At 35.1% G+C, this 20486-nt stretch overlaps 2 protein-coding genes and 1 pseudogene across 4 annotated transcripts; all 3 read right to left on the bottom strand.

The window, feature by feature from the left end:
* Nucleotides 1-254: 254 nt before the first annotated feature.
* On the bottom strand, nucleotides 255-9110 carry LOC148204520 (DNA repair protein RAD4-like). Of its 2 annotated transcripts, XM_088093064.1 has the most exons (14): nucleotides 8972-9110; nucleotides 8185-8250; nucleotides 8017-8102; nucleotides 7560-7847; nucleotides 7378-7470; nucleotides 6833-6925; nucleotides 6611-6712; nucleotides 5867-5916; nucleotides 4560-5300; nucleotides 3281-3524; nucleotides 3007-3201; nucleotides 2755-2907; nucleotides 1254-1463; nucleotides 255-900 (listed from the first exon to the last, which is right to left on the bottom strand). In XM_088093064.1, the coding sequence occupies exons 1-14, from the start codon at nucleotides 9012-9014 to the stop codon at nucleotides 496-498; spliced, it is 2769 nt and encodes a 922-aa protein (XP_087949190.1). In that variant the 5' UTR covers nucleotides 9015-9110; the 3' UTR covers nucleotides 255-495. The 2 variants fall into 2 exon arrangements, with proteins under 2 accessions (XP_087949190.1, XP_087949194.1); XM_088093068.1 differs by lacking the exon at nucleotides 7378-7470.
* A 1784-nt stretch (nucleotides 9111-10894) lies between these two features.
* Nucleotides 10895-13230, bottom strand: LOC148204519 (uncharacterized). Of its 2 annotated transcripts, XM_088093061.1 has the most exons (7): nucleotides 13081-13230; nucleotides 12381-12471; nucleotides 12146-12256; nucleotides 11980-12073; nucleotides 11807-11889; nucleotides 11273-11364; nucleotides 10895-11093 (listed from the first exon to the last, which is right to left on the bottom strand). In XM_088093061.1, the coding sequence occupies exons 2-7, from the start codon at nucleotides 12450-12452 to the stop codon at nucleotides 11090-11092; spliced, it is 456 nt and encodes a 151-aa protein (XP_087949187.1). In that variant the 5' UTR covers nucleotides 12453-12471; nucleotides 13081-13230; the 3' UTR covers nucleotides 10895-11089. The 2 variants fall into 2 exon arrangements, with proteins under 2 accessions (XP_087949187.1, XP_087949183.1); XM_088093057.1 differs by having other exon boundaries at nucleotides 10895-11364.
* Nucleotides 13231-14596: 1366 nt separating this feature from the next.
* LOC148204518 (secreted RxLR effector protein 161 pseudogene) lies at nucleotides 14597-15355 on the bottom strand (annotated as a pseudogene).
* Between the last annotated feature and the right edge of the window lie 5131 nt (nucleotides 15356-20486).

Below are 20486 nucleotides of genomic sequence, written 5' to 3'. Positions count from 1 at the left end.
ATTACACCCATTAAATCATCCATAAACTTTCACAAACTTTTCCTTAATCCCTTTATGATTCATCCTTTCAAATCTCTTAATTCAAACAACACCACAATCTCCTCTCAATTCATCCACTCACTCTCTCTCTCACATCCACTCCCCTTTCCAAACACTACTTAAGAAACCCATGATATTTAAAGAGCCTAAATAAAAAAATAAATTCTCATAATGAAAAACTAACCAGAGATCATTTGATAAACATGGTTTGAGGATTTTGCTAACCAAAAAAAAATGGCGCATTTTATACTATAATCATGATTTTTTTAGGAATTAGTTAAGTCTATATCTTACAGCCAAGTTGTTTAATCAGAGCTATTCACTACCAAGTCACTAATTAACAACAACTTGAGCTCCAAAAACTACAAAACTGAAGGGGAAAAAATGTCTTGCGTTGATTGTAGCACCATGGACAGAGAATTAATATCTAAACATGAAATTATCTTCTAACGAATACTACAATTCTTCAACTTGTACTGAAAATCCACACTGACATCGCTTTGTCAATAAAGAGGTTTCCCTGTCAAAGCTCTCCAACTCTTTTAAAAACACATGTTCGTGATCTTTTACTGGAGGGCTTAATGATGCATCAAGACTAGTAGTATCACATTGGTCCACCTGTTGTTGGTGTCTTACGTTATGATTCTTGTCATAATTCTCACTAACTGTGACACTTGACTCATTATTTATACACTGGCCACCAGTTGGCATCTCTGAAGGCAAACTGTTACTAATATAACGATTATTTAACCTTTGACGAGTTACAATAGAAGAAAGAAGTTGGTACCACCGACTAAGAGCCTGTGTTTCATCCCTTTTCTTTTCTTCAGCTTGTCGCCTTTCTTCTTCCTCTGCATAAGCCTAGGGAAAGGAGTAAAATAAAATTAATAACATAAATCATAAACGTTATGAAAAGGCTGCAAAAATTCACCAAAATTTACATAAGCGAAAAAGAAGCAAGTTCAGTGTTTCTTAGAAATAAACTTAAATAAAAAGAGGCTAAACAACTTCTAGAATCAAGAATATCCTTAAAAATAAACTGCTAGCCACATCAAACTTACCCTACCAAAGCTATCATACGTGGCAAAGCAAAGTTTATCAAATTAAATTCAACAGTTATATTGAGAGCAATAAAGTAGATGATATACTAGCTTCATAAGTCAAAGTTCAATTTATTTGCAACAATATTTATTCAGCAAGAAAGATAAAAATACCTCCAGCAGTACATCCTTGAACTCGGAACACACCACAATACCATCAAAGACAGGATATGAACGACCATTTTTAAATTCAAAACCAATCATAGCAGGCGCATAATCAATTTCAAGTCTCTTGGCAACAGAAAAGGCCTTTGGAAACCTTAAGTGTACAGTCCCTGGTGGAAGACATTTTTCAGACCAAACATCTACTCGACCTCGTTCGTTCTGGATGTAAAATAAGAAATATAACAGTCATTAATACGAAAACATCTATAATCTCCACAAAAACAAGCAAATGTACACTAGCTTTCCATTTAGTTCATGTGAATGTCTATTAACACGGTGCAGCTACTAAAGCATGTAATTGTATTCAAGCTCCATTAGTTTCATTCTCTTCAATTTAAACCTAACCTTGCGTTTGGATAAGGGATTTCAACAATTCAAAGAAATTAAAATGTATAGTATTTGAATTACTTACAATTGAATTATCTTCATTTCTTAAATAGTTTGTTTGGATGGAGTAATTGAAATATCATAGATTTCAATTTTCTTATTTGGATTGTGTGACTGAGTAAAAATTAGGATTTTAAGAAAAAGTTAAAAAAGATAAAGGGTGGGGGGGGGGGGGGGGGGGTTGGGAGTGTGGTGTGTGGCTGAGTGAATAAGAGTATAAAAAATTAGGGTTTTAAGAAGTTAAAAAAGGTAAAGGGTGTGGGAGTGGGGGTGTGGTGTGTGGCTCAGTAAATAAGAGAGTAAAAAATTAGAGTTTTAAGAAAAAGTTAAAAAAGGTAAAGGATGTGGGGGTGGGAGTGGACTGTGTGGCTGAGTGAATAAGAGAGTAAAAAAAATTAGGGTTTTAAGAAAAAGTTAAAAAAGATAAAGGGGAAAAGTAAAACTGGTATTTTTGGAATTAAAAAAGATTGGGGAGGTGTATGGAGCAGTGTGTGGTGGAGGGAGTAACTCTCCTGAGTCAACTCCAATAGATTCGACTTGGACTGATTAGGCCCAACCTTTAACCCGAGTTGACTTTCTCCAAACAAGTCATTTTAGTTTAAAGAATTTTAAATTCTTGAAATAAATTAATTATCCTTCTAAATTACCTCATCCAAACACAACATAAAAGTTCTTTCTCCCTACTGCTTCCGTACATTTAAAGTACAATAAAATGACTATTTGAAAGGCGCCTCCCGGTCCCAGAACGTGTGGTGATTATAATATGATTGAGGTTTTTACATTGTCATCTCATACTCTAGTCTAGATAATGCGGTAACTAAGAACAGAAATACTTCATTAGAACACCCATACACTAGACCACTAGGAGTGTACAGTTGGGGTCACAAATCTACTTGACATGATCTTAAAATGTCAAACCAACAATTGTTTTGCAATGATCCGGTGTGCAAGTCATGTGGTAAATAGTTGAATACTTTGCATAGAATTTTTCATACACCCATTACCATACATATCCATGCTATTTCCAATATTTAAACAACACCCAGAAAGTAAGGGACATTACCTTGGGAACTATCCCATTCACTGCATGAGGCAAATTTAACGGTTCCAGTTGCCACTTCCCATAAAGTTTGATTTTGTCCATAGAATCATTGCAGCCATAGTCATCAGCTTCAGAATCTTCTACTTTTTGAGGCTTTATGGAACGTTGAAGTTCCTGATGGATTTTATTGGTAAATAATAAATTACATTAATTAAAGTGAAAGAAAACAACAGAATCAGGAAAGCAACGCTAACATAGTCAGCCAATTGATACCTTCACAGGATATTCATTGGGTTTAACTTGAAGTCCTTCTCGCAGCCACCTATCTTTTGTCTTAACTGTTTGCACACAAGTCCTAGGATAAACTGGGTGACCTGAACAAAAGCCCAGTATTGGACCCTTTGGATGAAGTACTTGATACTTTGTCAGCCATTTTTCTATGGCATAAAGTGGGTGACTTTTGTAGGCCTGCAAAGGCATAAAAAGTCAAGATATATATCACCATGTAGAGTATTAAGCATCATGTTTCCTATTACTTTTGACCAACCTGCTGATTGGTAGGAAGAGGTTCAGTTAATGCTCTAGTTTCCAACTCAATATCCTCAATAGAGCTCCTAGTAGGGAAAAATGAATCCCTCACTTTGGATTGCTTAGAAATGATTTGGCTGTTTCTTAAATCATTCACACCTCCAGTTGCTCCCGACTCCAAGTCTCTCAATGGTGCCAACACCGGATCCCACCATGTTGAATTGACTCGATGTGATGCTATCTTGTACCACTTCATACAATACCTGACATGTCAACATGTGGTAGCATTTTCAGGCCACCATGAGATGTAACTTTATATAGAGGTGTCTCAAGCCTTAAGAAAAGCTACTAAAAAGTAATCATGAACATGTTCAAAGAAGAGGGTGGAGGGGAGGGAAAAATTTATGTACTATTACAACCTTAAATATTATAGGGAAAAATATCTAAAGACAATTTAATCAGCACAATTCAGAAATTATAAAACACTTTTCTTCCCCAAACTGGTCCTAATATTGGAGAAGGGCGGGATGGAGGAGGGGGGGAAGGGTTGGGTTGAAAATGGGAAAGGTGGGATTTTGGCCCCCAGATTTCCCACCTGTTCCCTCAAAATTTTTACTCTAACAAGGTAAAATTATAAAAAGGCATTCACTTGTGTCTTCACACCATGTTTCCTTTCCTAATTTAGAAACCCATTCAGCAGCTCAAGTTATTAGCCTTAAACTAATCCCTCCAATGTCTAAGGAAGTATTTTGTTTTTTCGTATATCATTGTGTATGTGACCAAAGTAAACATGGATATTTTAGTGAACAGGATTTCCCACGTATTCCTCTCACTTGAATGAAAGTTAAAAAAATTATAGTGTGTTATAATCTCAGTTACTATAACTGATCCTACGGTGCTTATTCCTGCAAAACTTGTCATCTATTGTCCTTCTGTTAGTATCCAAGAAGTATTCAGTGAGAACATGGATATTTTAGTGAACAGGATTTCCCCATGTATTCCTCTCACTTGAGTGAGAGTTAATAAAAAATATAGTATATTACAATCTAAGTTACTATAACTGATCCTACAGTGCTTATTCACTGCAAAACTTGTCATCTATTGTCCTTCAGTTAGTTTCCAAGAAGTATTGAGAGAGAATTTCTGTTTGATCTCCAAGAAACACAAATAATTCATTCTTAATTTCTAAGAATATTTGAAATTCCCAAAAACAAATAATAAAGCAAGTTAGGCAATAATATAAAAGTTAAAAAAACTTCACTTTATCATACTTAACACATATAGAGAAAATATCAAACCTGCGGGTCACATCTTTGGCCCCTTGCCCAGCAAAGGCAACAACATATCTCAAAGATGTTTTGCATGCAGCCACCATGGCTTCAACCTTGTCCTCTCCATCAATAATCAAATTCACAGCATCAACATGCACCCACTTTCCTGTCAAATTTTCTTCACTGCAATATACTTCTGCCCAATACAGAGGAGATCCTACTTTCATTGATCCAATTGCTGTAGAAATTACTTGAGAGGAGGTTGAAGATTCTTCACCGGTAACCCTTTTCACTCTTTTGGATGGACAAGAAAAACACAAAGACTCAGGATTTGCAGCTGACTTGTTTTTACTCTCCTTAGATTCAACGGCTGTAGCAGAAAGAGCCATTTCCAACTGCATATCAAATTCAAGATCTCCTTTCCTCTTTGATTCACGAGATTTGTCAGTGAGACACGATTCCAGGTTACTATCTTGTGTCTCAGAAGCTTTCAAGTTTGCAACACTATCATTTCTTACTTCAAGAATAGGAAGATCTCTAGACTGATCCATGTGCTTTGTCACACGACATTTCTTACTTTTCTGCGAAGGGGCAAGAGAACTTTCACAGACATTCTCTCCCTCACGACAAGATAATGATTCTTGAGGTGATTTAAAATCCAATTTTCGCTTAGATATCATTGGTGTAGAAGTTTTAAATATCCCACAACTAGATCCACTTGCAACTTGAAACGGTTTAAGAGGAGAAACATCCAAAATGGACACAAACCTGAAATATGCATTTCATAAATTTAACAGCAGATATCCTCAGAAGTCCATGAATCACAAAAATTGAATAAATTTCGTTACTGAAACTTGTTCATGGCAATAGTATTGATCCACTAACATCTTTTGTTTTACATATTTTATTACCAATTATTTAAAGTCACACTTCTGACTTGCCATGACATCTGGAATCAGAACTTCATTCTATACCATGAAGGTCAAAATAGAGTAATTGCTACGTTATCATTGTTATCATTCCTTTTCTAGATTCATTACATGCACTGTCACTGTTTGTATATTACCATTCCCAGCTCAAATAATAGAAAGTACGATCCTGCAAGTGGTTAAAGATATGAAAGCATTTTGGAGTGGATGATTCATAAATTAGGGAATGCTTCAGCAGTTGGAAACCAAGAATATAAATATGTAATATCAGGGTGTTTCTCTATCAAATAGAAAATACTAGCTTAAAGTTGCACTTAAAGTATTTAATGTACACAATTTTCCAATCAGGAATATAAAAAGTAATTCAGGAAAGATAGAAAGATATTCTGTTATGTGCTTTAATACCTGGCTGTAAGATTTAAAGCTCTTAATAGAGCCACTGATAATGCTGCAATCTGCAATTTAAAAAAAAAAATACTTGCCCTTGTAAATGTTCTGCAAGGCACTAAGCAATTATATAAAGTATACAAGATAACAGAATCAACCCAGTCACTCTCAAGAAACTTTATTTTACTACTGATTTAGGTTAGTGAATAATAATCAGATGAAGACCATCATCAGATCTTTTTTCAAGTAATGAAAGAATTAGTAGTAACATATCCTGCACTTTCAAGTTCCGACCTTAGAACTAGAGCATTCGTTATATGCCTGGGTAATCATACGACAGAGAATGGAAGCTTTATTAAAAGACAAACTCAACATCTAGTGAAGCATATTAACAAAAATGCTATTAAAAATGAACCGGGCCAAACTTGCATCCAAAAGCCGGCTCAAGGAACAAGCATTATCGAAGCCTTATAAAATGTATAGACCATATTCGTAATCAATATGGGTTATCTTAAGCACACAACCCCTCAAGATTGGACATCTAGAGCCTAAATTTTGCGGAGCTGAACATCTACAGATAGCCCAACATTGATATCAAAGAGGCTTACATACCATATTAGAGAACAACACAACTAAGCATAACTCGCTCCCAAAATACTACATTGGGAGAGCAGGACTGCACAAGTCCTATAAGCAGTATCTAGCCATATTCCTATGCAGTGTGAGACATCTTAAAACAGGCCATAATAAAAATAGATGTACCTCTTCAGGACTGCCCTCATGTAATTCTAAAGCTGATGCCAAACCAAAGCATGGTGAAGTTTCTCGACTCGTACAGTTTTTAACATGGAAATTATTGTGGAACTGCATGTGTTTCACACAAGGAATCAAACAAGATATAACAAGTGATATAGCATGGATTTACATAAAACAGCACATTAAATGTAACCAAATAGTATATATCCTAATTAAATTAAACCATACCCATGATATTAAAGGATATAGAGCTTTTGAAGTGAGTTTTTCAACATTTGATAGCTGGAGCAAGTGTGCTGGAAGTAGAGAAAGCAGAGAAGCCTGCCATTATCAAGAAATGCACAACTTGACAAGCAATTTTGGAGAGAGAACAAGTTTTAAATTGTTTCACTTTTAGATTAGCCCTTATTGTGGCCAGCCAAGCATCATATTTCTTTTGCAGCTTCAGATGACAGCTTAGAAAAATGTTCTCCAAACTAAATATCCATCAAACATTATAAAATAGAATTAGGAACAAGTAAACTCAATCAAAATTGACGAAGTGGCTTAACATATACATATAATGAACACGTTGTAACGAAATCCTATATTAACAACTGTTTTAAAAAATATAACAAAAAGAGTAATATCTGATACAGTAGTTGAGTTATGGATTACCACAAACAAGTGGTGCTAAGGAGGCAAAAGCTTGATAACACAGATGTAGCATATAAAGGAAATGGTAATATAAAGTTTTTATCCATTCAAAATATTAAAAATTAACAATGGTCAACCTGAATAAGAGGATCATCACAAGCATTGTCTATTAATCTTCCTCGTGCGAGTAAACAAAGCAAATGAACCTTGTGTACAAGTTCAGCCAACTCCTGAAGAATTTTACATATTACTTTTACCAAATAGCTAAATGTTATTTTCATATTAAAGCCAAGCCAAGTTCAGTGTTATAGCAATTGACCTTATCCTCGGCAGAAGCTCGTCGGACTTGTTTCTGTACAGTTGAATGTGGGGTCATATTCAATTCAATTGTTACAGGATGATCATCACTGGCAATTACACCATCTTCCCAATCGGAGTCATCCAGCTCTTCCTTGTTATCCAAGTGGTCCTGACCTGAACTACTACATTTCTCTCCAGCAGAAGCATTTCCCAAGGGATTTCTACTACAATGTCCAACCTCTGAAGTTTTTGGTTGAAGCACTGGATCCAAGACTTGGGTTCCATTTTGTTCAGGCTCAAACTCAGCCTATAAGAATATCAGAAGAATAACATGCTGCTTTAAGAATTTAGACACTCATAATATGATTTAAACGTAAAAACGCCTAAGAATAAAGTCAAATCACAAAATTAAATCACTAAAAGCATTGCACAGCACAAATTACGGTAAGTAAAAATAACAAATTAGAGGGACCAACTGTCTTTTTTTTCCGGGAAGTGCCAACTTTATTAGCACGGCGTAGAAGCTTTCCAACAGCCTCTCGAGATATTTCGGTCAGTGCTCCTGAAATTTAGTATAAACGTTGAGCACTCGTGAGTAAAATAATTTTACTCAGTAATAGCTGTTGGACATAATTTTATCAAACCATTGTCACTAGGTGATTGAAATTTGTTTCCATCTTCTGAGTTTTGTCGGGCTCCAGTTTGATCTTCTGCAAAATTGACGGGAAATACTCAAAAATATATTCATGTTACCATCAAATGGTGTAAAACTAAAATGAGAGCACATTAAGAGTAGAGCATTGATTTTCATGATTAGGAGAAAGCTAAGAAAACTATGCCTCTCCTATTAATTTGTTGTTTCAATTCCCCTAAGAAAATGAGTCTAGAGCTCGACTCAAGCATATGAAAGTGTGACACTCTATCACATCAGCCCCGAAAAGTGTAATGCGTTGTTACATCAGTCCTAGAAACTATGAAAAATCCAAACAAGTTCCTTAAATTTCTAGTTGTTTCATCTAAACTTTTAAATCCTTAGTATCATTTTGATCCTTAAACATGTATTAGTATTATCACCAAGTCACAGATTTTTCTTTTTTTAAATTTTGGACCAATGTATGTGATTGACAGATTGCCTTTTCAGAAACTTATTTGAAACTTACTCAGTTTGGAGGACTAGTGTGACAAAGTTATACACTTTCAGGTACTAAAATGGAGGTTTAAAACTTTCCGTTAACCACAAACCATGTAACTCTAAACTTGAAAAATTAGGGGAAAACCAAGAAAAATTACAAAAAAAAAATAAAATAAATAAAAGTGAAAAACTAAAAAACGAAACAAAGCAAACAAACCTTCCAATTGATACGCCGATTACAAGTTGGAATGAAAAAAGTAGAAGAATTTGATATAAGAGAAAGGAAGATTGTTGAATACCTGAAGTTGAGGTTTGCCTCTTCCGTTGGGAAGCGCGTCGCATTCTTCTTAGGAGATGAGTGAGAGGGAGAGAAAGCAAGTGAACCACGTCGCGCCCAAAACTGTTGGGTCTCTTTTCAAAGAAAAGGGCAAAAACCCCCTGAAAAAAAAACCTTAAGAAAGTGTAAGCTTGAACCTAAATGTGTATTTTACGTCATTAGATTTTATGATAAATATATGTATTTTACTTAAATGTGTATTAACTGCATTTTAAATTTACAATTCATTATTTGGGTTGTGATATTTAAGTTTCTTTTAGAGTTGACGATTTAAAAAAAATAAAAATTAACATAATGGTGATAGAAATAAATAATAATACAGTGAACTTGAAATGATATCAACTCTACACACAATATATCATTTATCATTTTTAGTAATTATAGATCATTTTATTCTTAAGATTAATCATCATATAAATAAATGTATTATTTGTTTTAAATAATTTCGTCATAGTTTTATTTTTTTAAAATATTTAAAAAAATTAAATTGCACTTAATTTCAATTCCTAATATTTGGAACTATTAAGTATGATGGAAACAAATCTAAAAAAATTGAGAAGAAAAAAAATAATGAAACCTATACTAACATACTAAGAGTTAAAGTGTTAAAGATATTTAAGAGGTGTATGGAATATCTTTTAAAACAAGATAATAAATTTAATTTTAACATATGATTTTTATGATAAAAATATCCTTTTAAAGAGAAGGTTAGTTCTTATATTAGAACTTGGTACATCTCTTTATATCATCTGTGATATTGGGTGAAGTGATACAAATAGTTAAGACAATTTAATATTTGATATTTATATATCTTGTGAATCTAATTATAAATATTTTGCTTATATAACTAAAAGCCTTATGACTAATCTTTATAGTATCATAAGGTTTAATGTGAAATGGATTGATCTTACTAAAATTCTATGAGATGATTTGTTTAATCTCCATCTTACATAAAGAATTCAAAAAGAAATATATAATATACTCATTCTTGATTGGAGAATTGAGAAAGTCATTTCCAATTATACTATTACTATTCTTCATCATCCAAAAAACCATTTTCAATAATTTTGTACTTTTCTTTTTCCAAGAATATTATGTTAATAGTCTATTTTAAACTCAAACTATATTTTTTTAACTACTAAAAATGTGATTGACTAGTTATGTTGGATAGTTATATTTACTTTAGTAAATCTCTGCAATTTATTTTGAAATCAATGAAATAGGTCAAATTTCAAAGAATATAAAAGTTGATAAATTTTATTTGGAAAGAAGTTTTTATTATACAGAAATTGCTTTTATAAATAAAATTTCAATTGTTTCTTTTAGTTAATAATGATGATGGAACTAAGAATAGTTTATAGGAGTAAAAAACAAAATTTATCCAAAAAATGATTAAAATTTTATGTAATTTTTTTTATGGTATAAATTTGAAAATACTTCATAACACAGTTCTTACATATCACGACATTTTTTGCAAATTTAACTTTAACTTTTTTTTTTCAGGTATAGTATTATATAATCGGTCTGATCTTCGTTTTCAATATTGTTGTGGAGGGAAAGTTTTGAATATGTTCATTCTGAACATCTTATTTTAATTCAATTATCCATTCCAAAACTTAGAATAATTAATTTTACACAAACAAATAATTAAATTAATTATACTTTTGAGCATGTAAGACATATATAATACAAATGCATTGTAGTTTGAAAATTGTTTTATTACATGAAAAAACACAAGACTAACAGAAGTGAATTGTTGAAAGTAAAGTAGGTTTATTTTGATAGAATTAGGTTAGACAAAATCATGATTTGTGTGTTCATCATGATTTGTGTAGCACGATTTTTAACATCATCAGAACATGCAGTCATTTTAGTACTCAAAATCAACCCAGACCAAGGGAATAATTGTGTCTATAGGGTTTTCAGAAAAAATTCCTATTCTGAAATCATGTCCATCTCTTAAATTCTACACCACCATTCGAATATACAATGATACCAATACTCAAATTCAACCCAGACCACGGGAATAAATGTGTTTGTTTGCACACATACTCGGAGGACGCCCTAAAAGCAATTGTTTTCATCTGTGTAAGACAAGACTCACAGTTTGAATAACAGTACATATTTAATTGTAGAAGGTAGTGTAAATTGTGAGCAAAAAAGTTTAAATTCTGTCTCTCAGTCGTTCCCTGATAGATGTTTATTCAGAAAAGCTTTAGCCAGATTACTGAAACTCACACTAACATCTTCGGCGGCTGCATACCTTTTAATGATGTCAATAACTTCGGGCTTTAAAATCTCCTCCTTGTTAAAATCGTTACAGATATAATAAAGTGCCCCAAGTGCATAATTTACCTAAAACAACAGATAGATGCCCTGTTAATGTACCAAATTGTAATTGATTCTTTTATGAAAGAAAAATAACTTTAGAATGTAGAGGCAAATGTAAGGAACATTGCTCTGCAAATGCAAAAAAAAAAAAATCATAATGAGTTGTTAGTATTGTGAGTTGGGTAATTAAAAGAGTACCTACTAGAACATATTGCTCTGATAAGTGAAAAAGTGCAGGTCTCAAATAATTAAATTTCATATGATAAATCACAATTTTTTTCACACGTAAAAAATATATTTAGTGATGGACTAAAAAACAAAATCATGCCTGTAAACTTGAACTTATGGGAGGAAATGCTAACAGAAATATTTAAAATCTGGATGTTAATGTTTTAGCAGATCCCTTGACCTACAAGCTACATTGGTCTGCATCTTAGGAGCCAAAAAAGCAAGCACTTATTCTTACAGTGTTCCTAACTGGGCTTGATAAACATTGAATTATTGGGGGTATCCCACCAAACTCAGTAACAATTGCGGAATTGGCAGGATCTACACAAAAATTGTAATTTTTGTCAATAAGATAAACAATTAGACAAGCAGAAATAACGATATCACTAAAGATATAGTCACTAGAATTACCAACACACGAATTACAGATCCCTCCTATACCAAATTCTACAAGCTTTTCATTCGGTTCCGTTAAGCAGTCAATGAATAGTTCCAAAACGTTAAGCTGCAATGTTATGCAAGTGCATTTAGTTAACGTTGTACAGTTTTTTCTGGAAAGTAAACTGATAGGTCCTACCTGACGCAAGAAGTTGTAGTTGTAAGGATCATAGGCAAAGTTGGCCAAATTTGCCAAAATCTTCTCTCTTGGTTCATCTGCAGATGTGTTCTGAAACTGAGTCACCAATTCCTGAAACAAACATTATATCCATCTAGGACCAAAAAAAACATCACAAGACATACAATTTATTGGTACATTATTATTGATTGCAAGTTAAGTGTTTATAGTTGAAAATGAGAGGAGGAAGAAAAACCTGAAGGAATTCCACTCTGGAAGTTCCATATCTCCCTGTCCGTTCTTGTTGCCTCCGGTCATTGGTGAACATGTATGCTGGTTTCTACCTTCTAGTGTCACCATTAAAAGTATAAAAGTGAGGAGAACATCAGTAAAGAAAATTTCATTTATAGGGAAATTTAGATAAGAAGAACCGGATATCCCCAATGTCATAAAACTCAACTTAGTATTCAACTGGGTCAAGGCGTGAATTATGCAGTGTAGTGGATTACTAGCACTGTATTGTGTTTTGGGGTGAACTCAATGAGGCTAGAACAGATTTTCCAGCGTTTAAAACTTATATGCATAATTGTGTATGAGTGTATCAATTACCAACTCTACATCTCAGTTAAATCACTAATTTCTTAAAAACAGTAAAATGCAAGGAAAGGAGTTTTTGTGCATACATAAATTAGATGCTCTTGTTTTGCTTTCATAGTTATATCCATTTAACTTAAGACAGGGGACTAGTCTGATGCGTTTAGTTGTTAGAAGCGAGCCACGTATATGGAAGGTTCCAAGAAAAAGGCAGAGTATAAAAAGATAGAATTTGAGCTTGCAAAATACCAGAGGGAGCTTTCAATTCCAACAATAACCCTAAATCTTAACACTTTGCAAAATAATATAATCTACTGAGCTCCATAGAAAATAAATTAAATGAGAAAGACGAATGGTATTACTGAGTGATCAACTTTTGCAGTCTTGCGGTGTGAAAGCACAAAATTGAATGGATTGTTGAATCAGATGATCTTTCTGACAAAATAACACAAGATAGCGTTGTGATGAGAGATCACAATACTTACTCCAGTGACCTTGTTTGGGCTCTGTGAGTTTGTGATAATGGGTCTCCCATAAACTAATTTTATGTTTGATTGGGCTCAACCTTTATTTGCACCTTTTTTCTACTAAATGTAGCCCTTTTTGATTAATTACTTTTTTTTCAATAAGATTAAGAATTGGTGGTTTGGTCGAGACTTGCATGTCAAGACCTCAACATTTCTTTTATAAATGTCTACAACTATTTCTTTCATACTAAAGTCAGTCGATCGTATATTTTTTTTATCTAACATTGCCAAAGCTATTTTATTATTGATGTTACTTAGGGTTGTCTCTTCCAGTGTTGAGGAGACTATTTTTTGACGGAAGAATTAAATGTTTAAATTAATGACTGTCGTGGTTATTTCTTTTTTGTTAGTGTCTGCAGTGATATATATTTTTTTTCATCAACGACACAATGCCATCAGTGAGGAATTTTGAGTCAACATCCATCCAAAAGTCATCATGGTAAAAATCTCAACCAAAAATATCATAAAAATAACTTTGACAATGTCGGTCTAAATAATTGCGGTTGATATCAAGTGAACACAACCTCGACCAACATCAATGAAGAAAAACTTGTTAATGTCAATTGAAAAAATCTTAGGAAACTTTAATAAAAGAATAATATCAACAGGTGTGAAGAGGGGGTGATGGTTCTTCCACCCCCAATTTTCTCCGAAAATATCCAATATTTACTCTTGGGTATTTTATGCACCAATGTTTTGTTTCTGGATAATGAAAATATATATAAAATTATTTGTCTAATTATCTCACTCCAATATTTATCAACTTCTTTTTAATATAAAAAAAAAATTGCCTAATTTGACACTGAATATATATCAATATTAGCCACTCCGTTTTTTAATTTGTTGGCTGAAGTCGATGTTTATGGAGCTTATTAGTATTCATTTCATCATCCATCATACAAACAGTTTCATGCAGTTTCACCTGAGATGACTAGAGAAATACATATTTCAAAATATAATAATACAAATCCACATTTTACTTTAAAATTCAAGAATACAACACTCATAAATTCATAAACAGAGAAGGAAATGTTCAGAAATAGCCTAGCCAATTTAGATTAATTCATACAGTGCAAAATTTACAGAGTAGTCACAGTCCTCAACCACACTATAAAGTAAGAGATAGATGTTATGACCTGAGAACAATTATGCAGAAGTGAGAAATATGCAGATAATGAAAGAATACAGAGGGAAGAGAGAGCTAGAGAAAGTGAGAGCTTTTCTCATTAACAAATGAATACAAAACAACAGTATTTAAACAAAACACAGTAAAAAAGACTTAACTGTCAATAGACAGTTATTACAGTTATAATATTCAGATTAATCTCAACACACCCTCCTTAATCTGAATTCACATCAATTTAACACCAAGCAAATCTCTAAGTTTCTCAAATCTGATCTGCTTCAAGGCTTTAGTGAAAACATCTGCAGTTTGATCTTCAGTGCCGCAATGGACCAATTCCAATCTACCTTTATTAACTTGATCTCTCAAAAAATGAAACTTGGTTTCAATGTGTTTACTTCTACCATGAAATACTGGGTTTTTAGATAGACTTATAGCTGATTTATTATCAACTAGAAGCTGTACCGGTTTTTTATATTCAATTTTCAGCTCATCAAACATTGTTTCCAGCCACACACATTGACAAGCAGTTTCAGCAGCTGCGATGTACTCTGCCTCACAGGATGATAGAGCAACCACATTCTGTTTCTTGGAGCACCATGAAATTGTAGCTCCCATATATTTAAACAGATACCCAAACGTGCTTTTCCTGTCAACTTTGTCACCACACCAATCAGCATCACACCAAGCCTCCAATGCCCCTCTCGTATTGTCAAGATTCTTGGGGTAGAATAGACCAAAGTCTGTTGTTCCCTTTAAGTAACGCAATATATGTTTGGCAGTAGCAAGATGAGATTGCCTAGGATCATTCATAAATCTGCTCACCAGCCCAACTCCAAAACTAATATCAGGTCTGGAGTTACAAATATATCGCAAAGACCCCACAATTTGCTTATACAGTGTGGCATCCACTCTCTTCTCGTCTAGTTTATCAGTCAGTTTCAGATTTGCCATGATTGGTACTGAAGCACTATTGCAATTTTCCATATTAAATCTTCTCAACACTTCACTTATATACCTCCTCTGATTAAGAAACACTCCATCATCTGTCTGTATGCATTCTAGTCCCAAAAGTAGCTTAGACTGCCAAGATCAGTCATCTCGAATTCTTCTTTCATTCTCTTCTTAAACTCTTCAATTTCATCCACTGAATCTCCTGTTATAAGCAAATCATCTACATACAAGCAAATCAGCAACATACCTTGCCTTTTACTAGTCTTCACGTAGATACCAGATTCCACAGTACATTTTTGAAACTCAAGTTTGATGAGCAAGGCGTTGATATGGTTGTTCCAGGCTCGAGGTGCCTGCCTAAGACCATATAAGGCTTTATTTAATCTATACACTTTCTGCTCTTCTCCTTCTTTTTCAAAACCTGGAGGTTGTCTTACATAGACCTCTTCTTCTAATGGCCCATTCAAGAATGCGGATTTAACATCCATTTGACATACTTTCCAGTTTTTAAAGTTGGCCACAGCAATTACTAACCTCACGGTTTCCAGCCTTGCCACAGGAGCAAAAACATCTGTAAAATCAACTCCAGGCTCTTGCAAGAAGCCTCTCGCAACCAGTCTGGCTTTGAACTTTGCTACTTCACCGTCTGGTTTGTGTTTGATCTTAAACACCCATTTAACGTCAATGGGATGTTTATGCTGAGGTAACTCCACCATATCCCAAGTTCTGTTTTTCTCTATGGCCTTTAGTTCCTCCAACATGGCTTCTCTCCACTCCTTTACGTCGATAGCTTGCTCCCAGGTCAGTGCTTCTGTGTCGGCCAAAAACGCAAAATGCACAAGATCACCTGAGCTGGTAACGTTACTATCTAGAAAGACTTCATGATCTGCAAGTCTGGTGGATGGAAACCTTGTCCTTTGTGGTCTTCTATTGTTGACTTCACGGTTTGCAGCTGTCTGCTCAGCATTGGATGAACTCTTATCTTCAAGCCAACTTGGAACATAGCCTACTTCAGACTTTGCTTCGGCCTTCTCCCAATCAAACATTGCAGCCTCATCTACTATCACATCACGGCTAATGACAATCTGCTTCTTTTCTGGATTGTATAACCTGTAGGCACCTGTTGGATGGTAGCCAACAAGAATGAGAGTCTCACTCTTATCGTCCAGTTTTCTTCTTCTTTCATCTGGGACATGTTTGTAGCACACAGATCCGAAAATTCTCAAGTGGTAGACAGTCGGTTTAATTCCAGACCAAGCCTCTTCAGGAGTACACTCTGACAGGGCCTTTGTTGGACTTCTATTTAGCAAGTAGACCGCAGTAGACACAACCTCTCCCCACAAACAATGCGGCAGTTTCTTAGCTTTGAGCATACACCTCGTCATGTCAAGTATCATCCTATTCCTTCTTTCGGCTAAGCCATTATGCTGGGGGATATATGGAGCCGTGACCTCGTGCACAATGCCTTTATCAGTACAGAACTTGTCCATCTCGACAGAGTTAAACTCTCCCCCTCCATCAGTTCGAAATACTCTGATTTGTGAACCAGATTGTCTCTCAACCAAAGAACAGAATTTCACAAAGTGTGAGTACACCTCTTTTTTCTCTTTCAACAAATATATCCACATTTTCCTAGTCCATTCATCTACAAATATTAAAAAATATTTGTTACCTCCAATTGAAAAAACGTCAAAGGGGCCGCAAACATCTGAATGAATAACGTCCAGAGACTGCTTCGATCTCCTGGGTGCGATTTTTTTAAATTTTCTTCTAGGTTGTTTTCCAACGACACAACTTTCACAGATTCTATCTGGAACAATTATGAGAGGCACACCTTTCACTAATTCTTTTCCTTTTAGTTGGCTCAAACTTTTGAAGTTCAAGTGCCCGTATCTGAAATGCCATAACCATCTCTCTTCTTCGTGGTTTAAGGAGGATAAGCATTGTATTGCTGTAGCATTCAAATTCACTTTGAAAGTTCTGTTTCGAGCAAGTGGTGCTTTAATCACAGGACGTTGTTTGCTGTCAAACACTTCTATGTGTTTCTGATGCATAGACATAGTATACCCTTTCTCCAGGAGTTGCCCCAAACTCATTAGGTTGCTCTTCATTGTCGGAACGTATAACACATCATCCATATACGCAATCTTGCCATCCTTACAGCTGATCAAGACTCTGCCAATTCCTTCCGCCCTAATAGTGCTGTTATCTGCGAACCTCACACAGCTCTTTATACTTGAATCAAGATTCACCAGCCATTCTCGTTTACCTGTCATGTGATTCGAACAACCCGTGTCCAAGTACCAGCTGCATGAATCATCATTCGCCGCTTGGTTTACATCGTTGGAGAGCAACGCATGTGCAGGTGCTTCATTGTCTGCATGTCTCGTTTCGTCTGAAGACGACACCTGTTTTCCACCTTCTTCTATGATTGACACATGTGCTTCATTGCACCTGTCCACCGAAACCATTTCTTGCTTACACCTGTTCAACGTCAATTTCTCACATTGTCTTTTTCCGAATCGTTCCACTGTGCTCATCAACACAACGTGGTCAGACTCCGATTCTTCAGTTTCTTGCGCAAGATTGGCTGACTCTCCATTCTTGGTTTTCTTCGTATCTTCATTATGCCAACACTCCGAGGAATAATGGTCGTATTTGCTGCATGTGAAACATTGGATGTTTCTTTTATCATACCCTTTTCGGCCTCTACCACTGGAATGTCTGCCCCCTCGCCAACTTCCATTCTTCTGCTCACCGCCATTGCTATCACTGTTTTGATCTGAAAATTTCGAATTTCTGCCACCACTGCGTCCTCCGCGTGATCTTCCTCTTCCTCTCCCACGATTCTTGAAGCTTTGATTGCTTCTTGCTTGCAGCGCCTGGTTCGTTCCTTGTGCCTCATTTTGTTCTAAGTTCCTTCTTTCTATTAACCTTTGCTCATGGGCTTCGAGAGAGTTTTGCAATTCTTCTACCTTCATTTTCTCCAGATCTTTACTTTCTTCAATGGCCACCACAATATGATCATAATGAGGCGTTAATGTTCTCAAGATCTTTTCAACTATCTTCTTATCTTTGACTACTTTATCACATGCTCGCATTGCATTGATAACCACCTGAATTCTGCCGATGTAATCTTCAATTGTTTCTTGCTTTCCCATGCTCAAGAGTTCATATTGTCTCTGTAGTGATTGAAGTTTTACCTTCTTTATTCTCCCTGAGTTTCCATATCCGTCTTGTAATATGTCCCAGGCTTCTTTGGCTGTTTCTGCCTTAGACACCTTCTGAAATATCGTTGCAGAGATACACTGGTGCAGTAGCATACGTGCTTTGCAGTCCAGCTTCTTGTTCTCTTTGTAAACCTTCTTTATTTCTTCTGTGTCTCCCTTCGCAGGTTCTTTAAACCCTTTCTTGACAATTTCATCAACTTCTTGAAAGCCTAAGATAGCATTCATTTTCACGCACCAGTCATCATAATTTTTTCCGTCGAACACCGGCAAATTACTCTGAATCATTCCTGCCATCACCTTTCAACGTGAAGCCTTCTTCACTTAAACGATTCTTTTGTTTGTAAGCCACTCCACCAGGTTCAGCAACCTGAAGCTCTGGATACCACTGTTATGACCTGAGAACAATTATGCAGAAGTGGGAAATATGCAGATAATGAAAGAATACAGAGGGAAAAGAGAGCTAGAGAAAGTGAGAGCTTTTCTCATTAACAAATGAATACAAAACAACAGTATTTAAACAAAACACAGTAAAGAAGACTTAACTGTCAATAGACAGTTATTACAGTTATAATATTCAGATTAATCTCAACAATAGAGACACACAAAATGCACGGCCAATAGGAAGGAAGGGAGAGAAATAGTGTCACTTACAACTCAGCATATCAGTGGAGAATCATCCGCGGACTCACTGCGCAGTTACAGAAGACAGCGGTAGAGTCGTCGCAGAGTTGCACCAGATCAGCGACGAAGTTGCGGCAGAACGGCCGCGAAGACGTGCACAGTCGCGGCTGAGTTGCTGCAGAATAGCACTAAGTTACTGCAGCGTGCAGATCTGTCACCGGAATCGGAGGGATTTGTGCTATGGCCGGTCTCACCCGGTGGTTGATGGGGTTTGTGCAAGTCACACGGCAGAGCGTGAAATAATAAATATTAGGTTTAACATCGTTTGGTTCCAGGGAGTTTGGTTCCTAGGAGTTTGGTTAAAAGGGATTATATCTTTTAAAAAAGTTTAATAAAACTCGTATTTCGTTAAAATGTTCAGGGGTTAAAAATATAACGGTATAAATGTCACATTAGTTAAACTTGAGAGTGAGTTGTGTAGTTTGATGAATATGTAGCTCAAAGAATTAAATGTAAAGAGAGAAACGAAAATAACTGTTTGAAGAATTAAATGCAGTGAGAGAAATGTAAATTATTAAAGAGAGAGATATTGATGTATTGATTAGAGAGAAAATATTTCTCTGGATGCTACCCAACAATGCACCAATTTTATACACTCACATCCAGATTTTACTCAATAATAACTCAATAATTATATAATTTTCAAAACTCATAACACTAGATATTTCACTAGGACGACATCAATATAACTAAAACAAAAAATCATTGCTTATTAACAATAAAACCGTCATTAGATAACCTCTGCACCTCTCACATCAATCTTTATATCTTCAAAGAAAACTCTTTTAGCTTCCTTAGACCCATTTATAGACCCAAAATTTAAAATTTGTACAACGAAAACCTTAGCCTGTAACCTTTCACCATTCTTATAATCCACTCATGCAACCCCCGAATATCATTTGCATATTTTACCTATCTAACAAGGGACATAGCAGCACATGCACAACAACAATTTCATGCACTTGGTATTAACCATATTATGATTTCCCTCTCAAGGTAGGTACCACGAAAACCATTAAATGTCAATATCAAGAACCCCTTCTAACTCTTTGGATTCCAACGTCTACACTATACAAGAAGAAAATATAATATTTCTCTTCATCTTACCTTGGCCCCCACATGCATTGAAACTCTTCACTTGCAAAAAAAAAAACATGCACTCATACCGTTATGTGATGACATTACAATACTCCACATTTATATCACTTCCATGCATTTAATACCCATCAAACATTTCATGCAATTACAAAATA

Source organism: Vigna umbellata, chromosome 1, assembly GCF_029865625.1.
Source record: "Vigna umbellata cultivar VRB3 chromosome 1, Vumbellata_1.0, whole genome shotgun sequence".
Taxonomy (NCBI): domain Eukaryota; kingdom Viridiplantae; phylum Streptophyta; class Magnoliopsida; order Fabales; family Fabaceae; genus Vigna; species Vigna umbellata.
This window is presented reverse-complemented; position numbering and strand designations above follow the sequence as displayed.

Excerpts from the sequence above, each read along its gene's own strand:
- LOC148204520 (XM_088093064.1), bottom strand. The coding sequence starts at position 9,014 with ATGCGACGCGCTTCCCAACGGAAGAGGCAAACCTCAACTTCAG. Across the intron at positions 5,301-5,866 it reads GCTTTAAATCTTACAGCCAG|GTTTGTGTCCATTTTGGATG; the intron begins GTATTAAAGCAC and ends TGCATATTTCAG. Across the intron at positions 3,525-4,559 it reads GCCAAAGATGTGACCCGCAG|GTATTGTATGAAGTGGTACA; the intron begins GTTTGATATTTT and ends TTGACATGTCAG.
- LOC148204519 (XM_088093057.1), bottom strand. The coding sequence starts at position 12,452 with ATGTTCACCAATGACCGGAGGCAACAAGAACGGACAGGGAGATATGGA. Across the intron at positions 11,890-11,979 it reads GATCTGTAATTCGTGTGTTG|ATCCTGCCAATTCCGCAATT; the intron begins GTAATTCTAGTG and ends ATTTTTGTGTAG. Across the intron at positions 11,365-11,806 it reads CAAGCCCAGTTAGGAACACT|GTAAATTATGCACTTGGGGC; the intron begins GTAAGAATAAGT and ends CTGTTGTTTTAG.